This window comes from Eptesicus fuscus, chromosome 10 (assembly GCF_027574615.1).
Source record: "Eptesicus fuscus isolate TK198812 chromosome 10, DD_ASM_mEF_20220401, whole genome shotgun sequence".
In the NCBI taxonomy this organism is placed as follows: Eukaryota; Metazoa; Chordata; class Mammalia; order Chiroptera; family Vespertilionidae; genus Eptesicus; species Eptesicus fuscus.
In genome coordinates this window covers 87,090,796-87,109,601 of record NC_072482.1, presented here as the reverse complement: position 1 = coordinate 87,109,601, position 18,806 = coordinate 87,090,796, and the positions used below count along the sequence as shown (strand labels likewise).

The following is an 18,806-nucleotide window of genomic DNA, read 5'->3' as shown; positions in this document are numbered from 1 at the left end:
AGAAAGTATTTTCTAATGAGTATTCAATTTGTTTCTTAATTTATAAAAGAAGTCAGGCTACTATGCTATTTTACAAATCACAGGATTTTGAAGTCTACCTATTGTGAAATCATTGTTTATTATTGCCTCCTCTCCTGCTCTCTCAGATTCATATCTCTGTATGTTAATGACATTCTTCTCTGCTTTTTATTTTCCATTCCACCTATTTGCTTTAAATCAATATTTCCACTTCATTTGTATCATCAATATAAGCAGTAATAAAACAAGATCTTTCTTTTGTTCTGGCTTGTATTTTTTTATTTTTAATGCTAATGTGATTTTTATCAGCTTTGGGACCCAAAGTTAGTTTGTTCACTAAAACAATTGTATTTTTAAAAAATATATATTTTCCCCATTATGTTTATTATTTTTTAAATTTATTAGTATGAATCAAATATCTAAACGGAGATTATTATTTTTCTAACCATTTCACTATTTCATTTAGTCTACATAAATGGGAAGAGGTCTCTTGATCTCAGATTAAGGTTAGTGTGCATACTGCTAATATTGTGGAGTGTTTAATGTTGCCAGTTGTGTTCAATCATTTCAGTTATTGAGCATCAGGTGCTTTCACATCTTTTATCTCCTTTTACTTCATAATTCTGTGAGATGGTTATTCATTCAACAAATATATTTGATGGGTTACAGTATAGTATATGGCAAGTGAGTGCTCCAGTAAAGGTATGTACATTTAAAAAAAAGGATGGAAACTAACTTTTATTGAATGCCTACTGCATTTCATAGCAACTCTCTGAGTTTGGTACTATTATTATCCCCATTTTAAGATGGGGAAACTGAGGCACAGAGCAGTTAGTCAAAGTCACACATAAGGAGTGAAATTGGGATTTGAGACCAGGCAGTCTGACTTCAGAGCATGTTTATTTTTTTATCTTTGTGTTTAAATGGACTATTTGTCAAGTGAACAAATCAGTTACTTTATTTACATTATAGAAAATGGAACAAGAGCTAGCAAGAACTAGAAAAGAACAAAGCATTTAAAAATGATTAATTTTCATGAACATTATTTATTAAAATTATTCACAACATGGCCTGTTTTGCCCCTAGAAGGCTTCTATGCTTCTGAAACAAAACATATGTTTCAGAACATTAGCTATGGTTATTTTTGTGGAAACTTCCTGAAGTTTTATTTAGATGCCCTCTTCTTTCTCATTTCTACCTCCCAGCTCATCTGACCCTTTAAAAACATAGGCCCACCCTCAAAAACAAACAAGCCTCTAACCTACTTAGTGTTGATGTGCCAGATTATGTATATTTTTGTAATATTTATAATACCATTTATTGCTAATTATGAGAACAGGAGAGTAAAAACATGTTTTCAGGTTTCTATGTAAGTGAATATTTAATTGTTTTTAATTTTTGAGTTAACAGGGATACTTTAATTGTTTATATAACATTTCACTAAAGAATATTTTCATGTTGTTGTCATAAATAATACTTAAGTCTTTTTCAATGTTATTTCTCCCCACCTTTTTTTTTTAATTACTCTGAAGGTATTTGGTAGCTTTAGGCTGCATTAAACCACTTTGTGACCTATTGACTGTTATGGACTCTAAGATAGTCCAAGTGGCTTTAAATGGACTTGAAAATATTTTACGTCTTGGAGAACAAGAATCTAAGCAGAATGGGATGGGTGTTAATCCCTACTGCTCTCTCATTGAAGAAGCATATGGTAAGCAGTCAGTTAAAAACATAATTACATTGATGTAATTGCAGTGCACATGTAGATTTGTGTTCCACGTTTTAACATTTTGGAGAAATCTTAAATTTCTACATAACATAAGTTTTAATAGCCACATAATGTTATATTGAGTGAAGATTGCAGGTTGCTTTAGCCATATTGAGTGCAGTTTTAGCCATATTCTTGCGGTTGATCCCTAGTTTGTTTCCATTTTCTTTACCATTTTACATATGCTAACATAAGCATCTTACTGAATATAATTTTTTCTGTTGAAGTAATATTTTGGGATGAATTTTTAGGAATGCTATTGCTGAGTTCTACGCATAGACTTCTTTTTAAGCTTTTGGTATGTTTTCTATTTTGCTTTCCAAAGGCATGTTACGTGGTGGTGTTACTGACATTGTATGAATCTACTCTGCAACCCCTTGTTTTGATGATTTTGCTGATTTAGCAGATGTAGAATGGTATCAACAAGTTACTTTTATGTGTCTCTTGTTTTATTTCATGTATAAGCTGGTGTGTATTTTCCATGTATTGATGTATTTATTCATCCGAATTGCATGTTTATTATACTTTGTCCAATTACTCATATGTTTCTCCTTTGCTAAAAATTTGAATTAATTTTATTTTACAAGTTGTTTACTTTAATATGGCCCTCTAGATTTTTACCTTTTTATTTTAATAAGACAAATTATGTTCATTTATATTTAATAAATGACTCAATCTAATCTATTCCTTCAAAATTTACAAAGTCATTGTCCCTATAGAGATTTGGTGAATTTTTTTTATTGAATAAATATTCCTTTTTTTTAATGGATTTTTAGAGAGAGAGAAAGGGAGAGGGAGAGTGAGAGAAACATTGATGTGAGAGCAAAACATCAATGTGAGAACAAACAATGATCAGCTGTCTCCTGCACACTGCTTACCTGGGATGGAGCCCACAACCTCAGGCATGTGCCCTGACCAGGAATGGAACCAGCAACCTTTTGGTCCACAGGATGGCGTCCAAGCAACTGATCCACACCTTCCAGGGCTTGGCTAGATATTTCTGATTGGTCTCATTTAACTTAACATTTAACTTAACTCACATGGAATCTATTTTAGGATAAGGAATAAATCTAAGTTGATTATTTTCCTTTTAATATATTTCTATTAAATATTCACTTCTGTCTTAAGTATTGTATGGTGATTATATTATATGGTGATTCAAGCTTTTATGCTTTTTTTTTTATCCTCACCCGAGGATATTTTTCCAGAGAGTGGAAGAGAGAGGGAAAGACAGAGAGAAACATCGATGTGATCGATTGGTTGCCTCCTGCACATACCCTGACCAGAGCCCAGGCTGGGGAGGAGCCTACAACCAAGGCAGGTGCCCTTGACTGAAATCAAACCTGGGACCCTTTGGTCCGCAGACTGATGCTCTATCCACTGAGCCCAAACCACTAGGGTTTAGCTTTTCTTTATGATGACTAGAGGCCCAGTGCATGGATTCGTGCACCGCTGGGGTCCCTTGGCCTGGCCTGCGGGGATCAGGCCAAAACTGGCTCTCCAACATCCCCCTAGGGGTCCCGGATTGTGGGGGAGCAGGCCAGGCTAAGGGAGCCCACTGGTGCATGATCGGGGCTGAGGAGGGACCACAGGAGGGCTTCAGGGCGTGTCTGGCTCGTCTCGCCCAGTCCCGATAGGCTGGACCCCAGCAGCAAGCTAACCTACCAGTCAGTGTCTTCCCCCTGGTGGTCAGTGTGTGTCATAGCGACTGGTTGAAGGATTGAATGAACAGTCAGACACTTAGCATATTAAGCTTTTATTATATAGGATTCTTAAACCAAACCTGGGATATTACTTTATTTTTATTTCAATTTATATAATGTGATTGGTTAAGACATTACATAATTATAAAATATTAATAACTGAATTAAGAATATTTCTTTACTACAGTCATTATCTTGACTCCAAATTATGGAAGAGTTTGGGCCATTCTATGTTTGTGTATAGATATGACTACTTTGCTAATTCTTTCAATCCTGCAATTGGATAAGTGAAGAGGTTTGTCTAATTAAATAAAAAATATTTTCAGCATTACCCAGACCTAAGTGTAGATTTCTTTTTCTTGTGAGCTATAGATTCTCTTATCAAAATGGTCTTTTTCAGTTTCATTTATTTAGGTTGTAAATTATACATTAGCTACATTGGCTTTACAAATAGTACTCTTTTATTATATATTGATACTCTGGCTCATTCTGTGAGAGAATTGTGTTTGCACACATTTTACTTTTTTTGTTTGTTTTGTTGCTTTTCATTTTTGTGCTTTCCATTTAGCATAATTACTCTGGAAAAGACCTGTGGATAACCTAAACTGTCACTTTAAGATTGAGAAACTAAAGTAGAGAGTGCCTAAAATTATTTGGACAAAATCACAAAGCTAGCAGAATGGAATCTGTGATCTTCTTACCCTCAGGCCTGTGTTACTTTCTCTTAAGCACACTACCTCATACTCTCATTTTTGAAGTAAAAAGCATAAGTGTTGACTATCAGTAAGTGCAAAAATTAGATAAAAATAACAGTCCCATTGCCAGTTATTGATTGTTTTTTTGGTTGAAATATACGTTGAAACTTGAGTAACAATTTTATGTGTATATGCTTTGAATAACAGGTCTAGATAAAATTGAATTTCTACAAAGCCATGAAAATCAAGAAATTTACCAAAAGGCTTTTGATCTGATTGAACATTACTTTGGTGAAGAAGACGACGACCCCACCATTGTACCTCAGGTGGATGAAAACCAACAACAGTTTGTATTTCAGCAGCAGGAAGCACCAATGGAAGGGTTTCAACTTTAACTCGGTGGAGGAAAGAATTCACGGCTAAAAAGGGTAGCTTCTGATATCTCCTCTTTGTGACCACGTCAGTAGGAATGTTTGATATGTTCTTATGTAGAATAGAAAAGGAGTTGATGCACTTTTAAAAGCAAACAAAAGTTTCCAGTCAGCTGCAACCTCTCAGAATAGTTTTGTTTTTATTTTGATGTGCCTGTATATATATCTTGTATTATTTTATCTGTTCCTTAATCTATTCATGAGCAATTAAATACATTATGAAGTTATTTAATAACTTAAGCTTGAAAAGGAGAACTTTGGTAAGGTATTACATATGGTTCTAAATTTTTTTCTAGCATTCTAGAAAACTGCATATTAGCAGTCCAGGTAGTTAGAATTGCATTGTGGCAGCAAGTCTGACAGGCCCAATCTCTACTAAATCTACCTCTATCTTGAAGCAAAAACACTTCAGAAGCATTAGTATAAAAGCTAAATTAAAATGTGAAAATAATCTATTACCTTAAATTATAAATCACTGTGCTGGAGGTTATACTTTACAAAAATAAATTACAACAGAAAAAGCTGTAACATTTATTTATAAAACACAGAAGAAATATTGATAATTAAAATGTGGCAATTGTGAAGAGAGAAGCTGTTCTTCATGTTGAGCACATTAAAATGATTACACATTAAATATTTGTGTTCTTAACATATAAATGCTATTGTATTAGCATATTTTATATTTTGACCAAATATGCTACCAGTTTTGAAATAGTGTTTTATAATTTTTCACTCTTTATTTTAAAAAAGCATAATTTTAAGGGATGCCAGCATCAGTCTAAAGTAGTGCTGCATAGCAAAAATAATACTGTATGTAATTCTCTCTCTGATTTTTCAGAGCAGTAATTGAAGTTTCATTTTCTGTGTATTAATGAATTTAGGTACTTGAATGGCGAAATTATCCTGAAGAAGTCACCTTGATATGTGCTAGTTAATATACTTAATGTTTGGACATGAAAATATGATATTTACAAAAATTGATAAGGATTCTTTAGTTGAAATTTGCATTAGGATTTTTTAAATATTCAGTTTCATACTGCTGTGTTATCAATCAGTGTATTACATTACATTTATATCAGATTGGTCAATATAATGTATGTGTTTTATGTGTTAAAGGCAAAACCTCTTCAAACTGAAACTTTTAAAAAAGTTTCAATAGAAAAGTTATATATATTTATGTGTGGATAAATATATATGTATGTGTCTGTGTGTTATTCTCACGGTACTTTACTTGGTAAAGTTTTCTAAGCAGACATGGTACTGTTGAACTCAGCTTTTTCATTTATAGTTATATGCAGGCTATTTACATTTCCAATTATATAACTAAAATACTTATTTAAAAATTAGCTTACAACTGTTTTAAGATGGGAACTGAAGCATTTTTTATATGATTCATAGTCTATTCTGTAAAGAAAGATTTCATTTATAATAGGATTTATAATGTTTCTGCTGGAAATCAGAGGCATGTTACAAGAAGAAAATTATACATGAATACTTTTAAATAGTATGAAACTTTATAAATTATGTATCATGAAATTAAGCTTTTGGCAAGAGACTTAGAGCCTACAACTATAAAGTACACGTTTAAATGGTGTTTAAATGCTGACTTTATCTGCCAAACTTTTTATATTAAGCAGAAGATTGTATTTGTGTCCTTTTTATTGTAGTGGAAGTTATGAAGTTTAGTATAAAAAGTTTCTTTTGCATTATGTATCTTCAAAAGAACAGGGTAGTTATATTAAAGATTAGCAAATTGATGGTGAATTTATGAGATAAACACTTTTTTGTGGTATAGATGATTCTAAGTATAAGGAGACAGGGTATTCCACTCTTTCTATTCAATTGAACTTAATAATGTAGCATAATTCATAAACTAGCCAGCCGTGCCTGCTTTTATCTTGAGGACCCTGTAATCACATCAATAAATCTCTAAGCCAAGACTTTCAAACTAATAGTTCCTATAGAAGGAAAAATTATATATATGTGTGTGCCCATGCACACACATATAGAATGATGTGAGGAGGATTTTAAATTTTTTGCCACGAAAATAAACATATCTCTAAGTACAGATGTGACCATATTTTAAGCATTCAAATACAAAATTATATTTAATTTCATGGACCTGTTATGTGGGTAATTAATTTGATTAGATTTGAATGCAAGAGACAGTAATAGTTGGGATCAGCTATTGGTGTGGTGGTGACTTTATTGAACCAAGACTAGCAAAGACTTTGTTCATAAATTTATTTTTCAATACTACTACTTTTTTCAAATGTACTATTTAAAGTGCTCCAAAATGCGTTTTCATTAATCTTCACTGACCCATAGGGGGGAAAATGTTTTAACTTATTTTCCTAACATCCATTATATTTAAATCTGAGAGAAACTGTACCCCCGCACCCAAAATTAAAACATGTAAAGGGGAACACATGCAAAATTAATGCAGAAATTAATATAATACTTGAAAGAGTCCTTTACATTTATTGTAGTAAATTTGGTGTTTTGTTTTGTCTGAATTTGAATTTTTAATAGTTAATCTATGCAATTGTGCTTACTGTTTTATATTTGTAAGTACTTGAGTCATTGGACTGTTTTTTTGTTTGTTTGTTTTTTTACTTAGTGTCATTTTGTTCTCTTAGTGGTAGCACCGGAACAAGAAAGCAAGAAAAATAAAAAATAAAAAAAATCTATAATAATAAAAGTGTAATATGCTAATTAGACTGGACAGCCGAACGACCTTCCGGACGAAGCAGGAGCTGCGAGGGCCGAGACAAGCCACTGCGGCTGCGAGGGTCGAGCCCCTTGCATGAATTTCATGCATCGGGCCTCTAGTAATAATAATAAAATAAAACCTGCTGGCATAGAAATAACATATCATTTGGTAACTATAAAACCTATTTGCAGTTAAAGCTTGATTTGTTTGATAAAGGACTAAAAGAAGCATTACCTTTGCCTTCATATTTTTCTTCTCTTAAGGAACATTATGGAAAAAATATTATAAAAGTCTTAGTGGATTTTGGTTGCTATTCTAAATTCAGCAATTTGCTGGCTGCTTTGTGAAACTGAAATCCAAGTATTGTTAACCTTTATTAATTTTAGTTCATAGCATTGTTGTTTTATGTAATGTGACATATTAGGAGCCATTGTGCTAGGCTCTAAAAGGGTAATACATCTTTTAAGTTCTGATTGGGGAGTGGGATGAGGCAGGGATATTGTTACCTAACTAAATAAACCAACATTTGAGCAGTATGCAATATTATGAAATGTTACAGCACTATATTAAAAATAATAAAATACTATTTTACAATTGCATTTATATATGTCTATTTCATTTGTTCTTACTTAGATTATATGTGTATTCATAGCACAGCAAAAACAGATGCCCTCATTGATTAAAATTCCATCCACTTTCTAAAACCAATAAGACTTGTTTGTTGTATATCTGATTGAAGCTGTGTGTTGCTTTTATTTTAGAATCTACAAATTTTGCTCTAATAAGGAAAACATCTAATATATTTTTGTATCTCAAGCTATGGCAATTACTGGACATTCACAGGTTTAATTGAGATTTTTCCCTTTTCTGTTATTTAATGCAATACAATGCATTCATCTAAGGAATAAAGTTTTAAACCTAATAAATAGAAATTGGAGCGTTTAACTTTCTTAATGTACTCTGGAACGTAAGGTCACACAGTAGCCAAGCCTAGGCCTCCCTAACCTAGTGCTTTTATCTTCTTTCACCACCATGTTTTTTCATTGCCTGGCTTCATTTCCTTCAGTATTTGAAACTATGTTGACCACAGAGTAGTGAAAGTAATAGGATCAGTTATTTTTAGGGTTGTTCCCAGTAAGGCAGTCTGCAGCTTTAGTGGCAAACGAGTTACTGAAAATGTATGAATGAACAATGTACAGGTCAAAAAATAGACTTCAGTGTGCAGTAGCGTTGTACTGGTCCCTTTATAAAAGGGGAAAAAAGTAAAAAAATTGTTTTCCCTTCACCTTTTTCCCCCATCTTCCTTCTGGCAACCATCAGTTCTCTGTTTTTATGAGTCTGGTTTTGTTTTGTTAGTTTGTTTTTGTATTTTTAGATCCCACATATAAGTGAAATAATATAGTATTTGCCTTTCTCTGAGTTACTTCACTTAGCATTATATTCCTTCCCTAAATCCATCCATGTTGTCACAAATGGCAAGATTTTATATTGCTAGGTAATATTCTACTATATATACAGGTGGGGCAAAAGTAGGTTTACATTTGTGAGTACACAAAACAAAGTTTATTCTTGTATTTATTATTGTATTATTATTTTCCATATGAACAATAGTAAACCTACTTTTGCCCCACCCTGTATTTTAGATATCTTTATTCAACTATTTTTTTAAATTGATTTCAGAGAGGAAGGAAGAGGGAGAGATAGAAACATCAGTGATGAGAGAGAATCAATGATTGGCTGCCTCTTGCATGCCCCTTACTGGGGATCGAGCCCACAACCTGGGCATGTGCCCTTGACTGGAATCGAACCCTGGGCCCCTTCAGTCCACAGGCCGGCGCTCTATCCACTGAGCAAAACCGGCTAGAGCTTTATTAATCTATTTATGGACACCTACCTTGCTTCCATATTTTGGCATTGTAAATAGTGCTGTTAATAATGCTGCAGTGAACATAGGGGCATGTATCTTTTCAAATTAGTGTTTTCATTTTCTTTGGTTAAATGTCCAGCAGTAGAATTGCAGGGTCATATGGTAGTTCTATTTCTAATTTTTTGAAGAACTTCCATACTGTTTTCCATAGTGGCTGTACCAATTTACAATCCCACCAACAGTGACCGAAGGTTCCTTTTTTCCCACATACTCGCCAACACTTGTCACCAAAAAACCCCACAAAACCTAAATATTTTGTCAAATATTCTATTTTATTGTTGCTGATAATAGTGACAATATTCTGATTAACAGTTCATCACTTCGAGTATCATTTAGCCTTAGCCTGTGCAGCCAGCGCAGCTTCTTCACGCCACTTAGCTTTCTTTGCCAGGTTCCAGCTGGTTAAAGATTCATGTCTTTCTACAGCCTGGAAAAAAAAGCAAAGCATTGTACCTGGAAAGAACTTGTATGTTACACATATAGAAGAGGTTTTGTGAAAAGGAGAAAAGTAAAGTAAAACATCTGTCACAATGTCAGAAACGTGCCCCATCCTCTCTTGGTAACCACATACATATATTTTGGATAAAAAAGCAACAAAAATATTAGTTCAAAATAAAGAGAAATGAAAAGAACTCAAAAGGCATGAACTGGAAGGGAATGAGAAGGATTGAAAACAGGATAGAAGGAAATGGTTTCATTGTGGGGGTCATTAGGAAAAAATATTGGCTTCAAGAGCTGTGGGCTTGGAGTTTAACCTCTGTACCAACAGGCAAGTCCAGGATTTGGATCTTGGCATAGAGTTGAGCTAGCAATAAAAAGTTGGAGTTACTAAGAAAAGGTATCCCTACGAAATTACTAAAACATCTCACCAGCCCTGGCCAGTTTGGCTCAGTTGGTAAAGCATCGGCCTGGGAACTGAAGGGTCTCGGGTTCAATTCTGGTCAAGAGCACATGCCCTGGTTGCCTGCTCCATCCACAGTAGGGGGCATGTAGAAGGCAACCAATCAATGATTGTCATCATTGATGTTTCTATTTCTCTCTCCCTCTCCCTTCCTCTCTGAAGTCAATAAAAAAAAAATAAATAAAAATAAAACAGCTTTCACCAGCCAGAGAAATTGGCAAAGAAAGTAGACATTTATCTACTTGGCAAAAACTTATGGGGGTGTATCACCTGTGAAAAGGTAATCAGCATCATAATTAGGAAGTCAGAACTCTAGCTAGAAAATAGATCTGAGGAAATAATTGTCTAAATGCAGCACAGAGATAAAGATACAAAAAATATAATAAAAAAAGAAGAGACATGGAGAATAGAATTAGAAGTTCCAACATACATTCATAATAGGTGGATTGAAAATAGATACACTGAAACTAGAACCTATATTTGAAGTTATGACAGCTTTTTCAGAAGTGAGAAAAGCTATAGGTCCTCAGACGATGAGCATACAATGTTCTTAGCAGAATAACAGTTTGACATTGGTGGATGTCTAAAATGCATCTCACAGTTAATATATCCAAAACAGAGGACTGCCACACCTACCAGTTCTTTCCCCAGCCTTACACATCTCAGCAATGCAGCATCATCTAGTTCAAGGCAGAAACCTGGGCTTTTGGGTTTCTTCCATTTTCTCTCCTCTCTTTGAATTTACCAGAAAGTTCTCTTCTTTGTACCTCCTCAAATATATTTCAAACTAGGGGCCCAGTGCACGAAATTCATGCACAGGGGGTGAGTTCCTCAGCCTGACCTGCACCCTCTCCAATCTGGGAACCCTCAGGGGAGCCCTCTCCAATCCGGGAGTTTCTGTCTGTCTTTGCAATCATATGAGCGAATTGTCTGAGACCCCAACCCAGTTTGGTTTGGTGCTCACAGAATAATAGAGGTCTTTTTTATTTCTTTGCTCCATTGGTAGAGATTTCCTAGACGTTGCAGGATATCCTCCTTTTAATTTTTCCTTGACACTCTGACTTTACTTATGTTTCTCACCTTTGCTTTCCCTCCATCCTCCACCCACAACAGTAACTTGCTCCAGGCTCACTTTGCTCTAGTGTCTAGGAGATCCTGCAACGCATCTGCCACCAAAACTATGATTCCCAGAATTCCTGGTGCTCCCTGCATTCTTGGTTTCTGCTTCCGGTCCAGGGGCTGCAGAAACCAAAAGGACTGGGAACTTCAGCTGTCCCCAGGCCGGGCTGACAGGACTGGACACTTCAGTGGCATCCCCGGAACCCCGGCCACTCGGTGCCTGCTTGCGTGCATGCTGCCCACAGGTCCACCATCTTTGTTGGATTAATTTGCATACTCACTCCTGATTGGCTGTGGGTGTTACAGAGTTATGGTCAATTTACATATTTGTTTATTATTAGTATAGATTGCTAACCTTTTCTCCATCTGCCACAATCTTAGTTAAGGTACTAGCATTAATGACTAAAAATGAAAGCTGAATTGAAACGAGGCAAAAGGGACAGCTGCGAGACCATTTTTGAAGATACTGCAATCAACTAGGCAACAGATGCTGGTTATCTCAGACCAGGCTGATATTAGGAGAGATGGTGAGGAATGGTCCAGTTGTGGATATATTTTAAAGTAGAGCCTGCAGGATTGATGACTTACTCATCAGCACCTGGAAAGATGATAAAATAGTGAGGACCAGGAGAGGCCATTAGAGATGGGGTGGTCAGTGAAACTTTCTCTAAGGAGAATGAGAAGAAGCCATCTATGGCAAGAACAGGGAAAGGAAGGAAAGCCTAGAGAACAGAGTTTGATGTATTAAAAACTAGGGGGGGAAACAATGCAGATGGAGCATAATGAACAAAAAGAATATGGTATGAAACCAGGTGTGTGTGTGTGTGTGTGTGTGTGTGTGTGTGTGTGTGTGTGTGTGTGTGAAGTTCCAATCTGTCGTTTAGGAACGAGAAAATCATCAACGTGGTGGCCAGTCATTTTATCAAGGATAGGTTGAAAACAAGAGATGACCAAATTTCTTTATTTCTATGTTTAAGTGTTCAGCCCTGCAAACATTTAAGAAATGTTCCATTTGATGAGAATAATTTCAAAGCATAAGTTTTTCCCAAGATAAAATAATAAAAATGAATGGACATGAACATCAGTAAGCTTAGAGGCCCTAGTCTATATGTGAATTATTGGACTCAAATACTCTTGAAAACCAGGGAAGTAAAGAAGAACAGAATCATAAGACAAGGCAAAGTTATTCTTCTAAATTAGATTTCTTTAGGCATTGGCTAAACATGCTCAGAGAATGAAGATGTCTGGATCCAAGCAAACTATTCTGTGTGACGTGGCTGTCAAAATCTAGTTCCAACTCTCACTGTGCCAGTAAAACACAACGTTCATAAACAAGAAAGTTATAATCATGCTCTAATGGGCTTATTTTCAGGTGCCACAATGAATAGAGAAACTAATAAACTAGAGGGTGTCCAGAGGAGAGCTCCAAATCGAGGGAAGTTTTAGGGACAGAGTAATTAAGACTGGAGAAGACTCAGGGATGTGTTAGATGTGTGGGGCTGCTCTTTGTGATAAAAAGTGATCAGCATATGGAAGGATTCGGGGGAAGCAAGAGGCAAAATTAGCAAGTAATTAATTAGTTCTTAATTTCTCTCTAGAAACTACATATTGAAGATGGGAAGAAAAAGGCTCAGATACAGGATATAGACAAACTAGTCCGCCTTGGTGATCACTTCCAACGTTTGCATTTCTGGCTACTTCATGATTCTATACAATAGCCAACTGAGTTCAGTGTTTAAGGAATGATCTAGTCTGGATGAAATTCTTGTGAAGATTTTAACAGAAACAAGCTTTTGTCTCTCCTGCTCAGATAGTTAATTTGTTGACTCAAATTTCCATGAAGAAGTTTGTTTCAGTATTCTATATAATAAAAAGCTAATATGCTAATGGTTGTCACACCATCATGCCATAACAACCGATTAGCAGGAGGCTGCGTGCGTGGCAGGTGCACGTGGGTGGGTGGGGCTGCGTGCTCGGCAAGGTGCATGTGGGTGGGCAGGGACTTGATGCTGTGTCCTTCTGGACAAAACCACAGCGGCTGCCTGATGCTCAGGCAAGCCATGGATGGCGGCTGCCGCTGCCCAGGGCCGGCCTAAGGCTCAGGCAAACCGCAGTGGCTGTGAGGTCCAAGGCTCAGGCAGCCATGTGGCTGGCAGTGGCAGCAGCAGAGGCATGATGGGGGTGTCGCCTTCCCCTGAAAGCCAGGTCACTTCCCGCAGAGGGAGGCCAGAGCCAGCAGCAGTGATGGGGGTGGTGCCTTCCCTGATTGGCCACGGGAAGCGGGCCTAAGCCATCAGTAGGATATCCCCTGAGGGCTCCCGGACTGTGAGAGGGGGCAGGCCGGGCTGAGGGACCCCCTCAGTGCATGAATTTTCATGCACCGGGCCTCCAGCAGACAGATAAATGTGGATGGCTCAAAGTGTCTAAGACCAAATTATTCTTACATTGAAAGAACAGCAATAATCCCTAAATTGAGAACAAAGCTCATAAAATACCTTAAAATTTACAGTCTATTTTTCCCCCCATAGTCCGAAGTGAAAACTTGTGGTACTTCTGCCTTTCTTTTATTTTAAAGTCTACCTTTAACTTAAAGAGGTACTCACCCTTTTGGCTGATGCTATCACTGCAAAGCAGGCGATAATTGTGAGTCCAATCATTATGTAACAGGCTTTCACTCGAGCTTTGTTTCTTGCAGCATCTATCATTTCTCGCCTGCATTAAGGTAAGCATTCTGTTAATTATATTAAAGCAATATGATTTTCTGATGGGCGTAATAGATAATGATTTGTAATGTAAACATTCCAAAAGATTTCCCTGAATGCAAATCTAGATGTGAAAGACTTCCTAATGCTATGTCACTGTCTTACCAATTTTAAATTAACAGGTATTTATTTAGGTGTTAACTAAGGTTAGCCACTAGAAGCCAAAATGTAATATTTTCATTTCTAATTGCTCAAAATATAACTACTAGAGATTGTGGCCCGACTCTCCATCCTTTTATTTTTTCCATTGGTGGTGGTGGTGGTGGTGGTGGTGGTGGTGTGTGTGTGTGTGTGTGTGTGTGTGTGTGTGTGTATGGGGGGCAGGGAGGCAGTAAAGCTAAGAATTAAAGTGTCTGTATGCCTGAGTCGTGTTCATTTGGTCCTTGTGTTATTAAGTGGTGTTTGTTTTCAGTTTTAAACAGACTGTTTTTTAAAACTCATTTTCATCATTTTGTTTTTTTTACTGGCCTCCCAATCTCTTCTTGCCACCTCCTATCCTATCCCAAATTAATGAGACTATGATACATTTTGTGAGGATGGCTGTTATCATACTGTTATATTTTATATTTTTGGGAGAATAACTATAGAGGAAAGGTGTTTCCTTCATGGCTTTTGCTTGAAGTTTTCGAAAGAAATTATTAAAATCACAATAATTGTCAAAGAAAAGAGAAAAGATATCTTCATTTCTTATTATCATTCTGAAATGTTATATGCTTACTTGAAAACTGAGTAATCTTATTCATTAATAAAGTTTATGCAAGTTGTCCAAAATTTTAGATGTACTACTCACAAAGTATGTTACAAAAGTAATCTTGCCTGTAGGCTTTTTATATAGAAATCAACTTTAACAATTCATAATAATATGAAGTAGCAGTTTATAATTGCATAAAATTAAAAAGTGGTTCTTGAGAATGTATTCAACAGTATTCTTTCTTATCTAACGCAGTTACATTAAAATTTTTTTTTTCATACAGACAAGATGTAGTTTCTCTTAAAAATGAAAAACTTTTCCACTAGTTGAAGGAGCACAGAAAACCAATATCTGGCCTGTTAACCTTAGATTTTAGGCAGATTAATATAAGTTTTAAGATGTTAGCTGCAAACAGGCGAATATAAAGACATTATTAGATTATATTTGTTGTTGACTATTGTCCAGATGGAACCTAATAGATCTGATCTTTTTCATCCATTCATCTGACTTTCATCTACTATACCAAATTAGTTTAACTCTGAAGGAACAAGAAAAAGTACAGTTATTATTAAATATCGTTAGTGTCTGGTACAAACGTGGTAATTATATGTTCCTTAAGAGCATAAAAAGTGAAAGCTGTTTACACTGTAAGTCTAACAGTTAGCAGAAGTGTATCCCTCCTAAGTAACAATACTTTTAAAAAACTATAGAAAATAGTAAAATGAAAACAATTCAAATATTTTCATGTTTTCAACCCAAAACTATAATACTTTTCATAGGCATCTTGTTCAAACTAAAAGCTAAAATTTCCCTGTTTATAATACTACTTTTAACTGTGATCCTGGGGAAATAAAATTATTTCTGTAAAACGGGTCTCTTTACACCTACAGCTATGTTAATGCCATGCTGAGCCTAGAGTCTTTTGACAAGCATTAATTCACAGTAACACCGGTTCTTTACATTCTTGATTACTTGTTGCAGCACTACAACTCAAAATCCAAAAATAAATAAATACATAAAAAATAGGGTAATGTTTTAGATTTGCTGAAGCTAAATTATGCTTTGGGCTGTCTGCAGTTTGGAGTGTATAAATCTCAGAGAAAAGAAAATGTGTTTTATATTATTAAAAAAAGTCTCTGTGGAAAAGTAAATGCTTAGAACAGATTTCAATTCTATGTTATTTCAAATTCCAAGTCCATTCCTCATTACATAATTTGACCCAAGCAAGGAATCTTTGAGAATTCATTGTTGAGTGAACCTATCCCAACACGTTTTATTTTTTCATTTGATTCTGATGCTTTCGGTAACTAGTAAATTAACAAGCAATAAAAGTGTGGGTAATATGTGCAGAACAAGATGTAGGCCCAGGTTTCAGTCTCCATTCTAACAGGCACTGACCATCTTGCGTAAAGATAATACACAGAACATCTAAAGTCCTTATTTGACATTATAGTTCTAGTATATCTGTCAAATCAGTTTAAACGTATTAGATTGATTTTATTCTTGGTTTCCTTCTTTCCCTTTTTACCCACTCCCTTGCAAAAATGCTGGGAAGTTGTTTGGGCTTTGCATAAACGGAAACTGCAGGGAGAATATTCTGTACAGCCCTGGCTGGTTTGGAATCAATCCTGAGTTGATTCCAGTCAAGGGCAGATGCCCGGGTTGTGGGCTTCATCCCTGGTGGGGGAGTGAGGCAGTCCATCAATGATTCTCTCTCATCACTGATGTTTCCATCTCTCTCTCTCCCTTCCTCTCTGGAATCAATAAAAAAAAATATAAAATATATAAAAAAACCTGATCTTATTTAAAAAAATAATTTTTACAGGTTACATTTACCCTGGGGGTGACGTTGTCAGCTTGTTTTATCACCTACAGAAGCTTTTTGGTGGGTTTGGGATGGCGCAGAGGCCAGCGGGGCTCAGGGGGGTCCTAGCCTGACTGCACCCGCTGCTCGGAGGGGCCTAGAGCCACCACCTCGCCAGGTGTCTCCCCCCCAGAAAGGGAAGCCGCGCGGATGCTGCTTCTCCCCGGAGATTGTCCAGCCCACACCCGGGCCCTGATCCTTCCTGGAGTTTGGCAGGGAGCCGCCAGCCGCCCGGACCCGGGAGCCCGGGCAGCCACCTGGGGTGCCCGCGAGGACTGCGCCTCCTGTTGGGCCTCAGGGCTGGAGCTCGCTGGGGCGGGGGTCCGAGCCTGGGGAGGGGCCCACTAACTCCTGGGTTTTCACCCAGCTTCGGCCATCTCCCTGTAAGCTTCGCTGCCCGCGTACAGTCATGGAACTTGACATCTAGCGGCATCGGGGGGTGGGGGGTGGGTAAACTGCTGGAGGTGGTGGGTGTTCGTGTAAAGCACTGGGCCCTGCGATCGCCTCCGCCCCGGGTGCGCCCAGGTCGGGGAGAGGATGCACCCCGCACCCTCGAGGCCCGGCCGGCCGGCCGGCGTTCCCCCGACGCGCGAAACACGACCCCGCGGCACCGAACACACTCACGGGATCAGAGGCGGGATGTCCTCCATCGCTTTGAAGCGCCCGGTCCACAGCAGGATTTTCTTGTCGAACTGGGAAGGCTTGTGCTCGGCGGGGACCCTGTGAACCTTCCCGGCTGCCCAAGAGAGAGCCACGCACCGCGGGTCAGCGCGCGCCTGCACCCCCCGCCCCGGCTCCTCGCCCGCCCGGCCGCAGCCCTCTCCCTCCGCGGCCATCCCCACCCCTGACTCACCCGGACCCTGGGGCCCAGAGCCGCCGGGGGCCCCGCCGCTAGAGAATCGGGGGAGACCCTGGGGCCGGAGAAGCGCGACCGACCGTCGGGCGGCTTCTCGAGGCGTCCCCGGGGCGCAGCGGAGGATGCGCCCGGGACGGAGGCGCAGGAGGCTCCCGGCGGTCGCGAGCATCGTGCGCCCTGCTCCCCGCCTGCAGCCGCGGGTCTAGCCTGAGCGCCGGCTCCCGCACCCGGTCCCCCTCTCCCCCCCCCCCGCCCCCGCCGCGGCGCCCCCAGGGGAGCGGGCGCAGCTGGAGCCTCTGACGCGCGTCCCCTCGGCTCGCAGTCCCGCCCCCGGCGGCGACCCGGCCCCGGCGCTGCGACCCGGAGCGCACGTTCCCGCTGCGGACGGCCCCGGGGAGCTCTCAGCGCTGAGTTTCCTGCGGCTCCTTTCAAAGGCACGCATTTCTTTGTATTTGGGAAGAAACGTGTTTCCACCCGGTTTTCACCCTTTGGCTCCACGTTTCGGTTTCCAGGAGAATACATCCAACCCCCTCCGTCAAGTGCAGGACACTTCAAATGTTTATCAGATAAGTGTGAGGACATCAGCAACTTCTGATTTTGCAATTAGTTGCTCACCCCCCCCCCCCGCCCCCCAGGCTTTTCCTTTTCTCTAGGCAAAACAACCCCAGTTGTTGCAAAGTTTTCCTCCGCCTCTTCATTTCTCAGTAAGACCACAGACTCTCCAAACTCTCTTCAAAACGAGTCTTTACCTTCCACCTTCTTCCCTCTGCAAAAAGCAGCGAGAATGGAAGGTTCTCTGGGGTCCAAATGGGAGCCAGGGACTCCGAAAAGCGCTGCGGGAAAGCGGAGCACTCTGGAGGCATTTACTCCTGGTCCGGGGACAGCAGACCCAGCCCCTCCGCAGACCAGACGCAGACCAGGTCCGGCTCGCCTTCCTCTTGGGCAGCCTCTGCGATTCCTTTCATACCTACACATTGCCTTACCCTTTCACTTGGATCTCCAGATTGGTTTTTTTTTTCTTGGTAACTAGATTGTCAGGCTCTTGAAGGCAAGATCTCTGCACCTCCAAGTGTCTTTCCCATAATGGTATTTAACAAAAGAAGACAGAGCCATATCTCTGTAAAGAAATATGCGTTTAGAGGAATCATTGTAGAAAGAACATGGGCTTTGAGTGTCAACCTATGAACCAGGAGGTCATGGTTTGATTCTCCGTCAGGGCATATGCCCAGGCTGCAGGCTCGGGGGCATGCAGGAAGCAGCCGATCAATGACTCTCTCATCATTGATGTTTCTCTCTCTCTCTCTCCCGCTCCTTTCCTCTCTGATTTATATACTGTGTGGCCAGATTATTATGATCTC

General features: G+C 38.8%; 2 protein-coding genes across 2 annotated transcripts in view; one reads left to right on the top strand and one right to left on the bottom strand.

Annotated features, from left to right (window-relative positions):
- KPNA5 (karyopherin subunit alpha 5) overlaps positions 1 to 7,882 on the top strand; it is a 40,909-nt gene extending 33,027 nt beyond the window's left edge. The window contains exons 12-14 of the mRNA XM_008139003.3: positions 1,551 to 1,729; positions 4,392 to 4,612; positions 7,236 to 7,882. Of these exons, the coding sequence (XP_008137225.2) occupies positions 1,551 to 1,729; positions 4,392 to 4,579 (367 nt within the window). The 3' untranslated portion in view covers positions 4,580 to 4,612; positions 7,236 to 7,882. The remainder of the gene's footprint in view (positions 1 to 1,550; positions 1,730 to 4,391; positions 4,613 to 7,235) is intronic.
- A 1,649-nt stretch (positions 7,883 to 9,531) lies between these two features.
- On the bottom strand, positions 9,532 to 17,676 carry FAM162B (family with sequence similarity 162 member B). The gene is made up of 4 exons (XM_028143516.2): positions 17,446 to 17,676; positions 17,217 to 17,328; positions 13,879 to 13,987; positions 9,532 to 9,682 (listed from the first exon to the last, which is right to left on the bottom strand). Exons 1-4 carry the CDS (start codon positions 17,615 to 17,617, stop codon positions 9,584 to 9,586), a joined length of 492 nt encoding a protein of 163 aa, XP_027999317.1. The 5' UTR covers positions 17,618 to 17,676; the 3' UTR covers positions 9,532 to 9,583.
- Between the last annotated feature and the right edge of the window lie 1,130 nt (positions 17,677 to 18,806).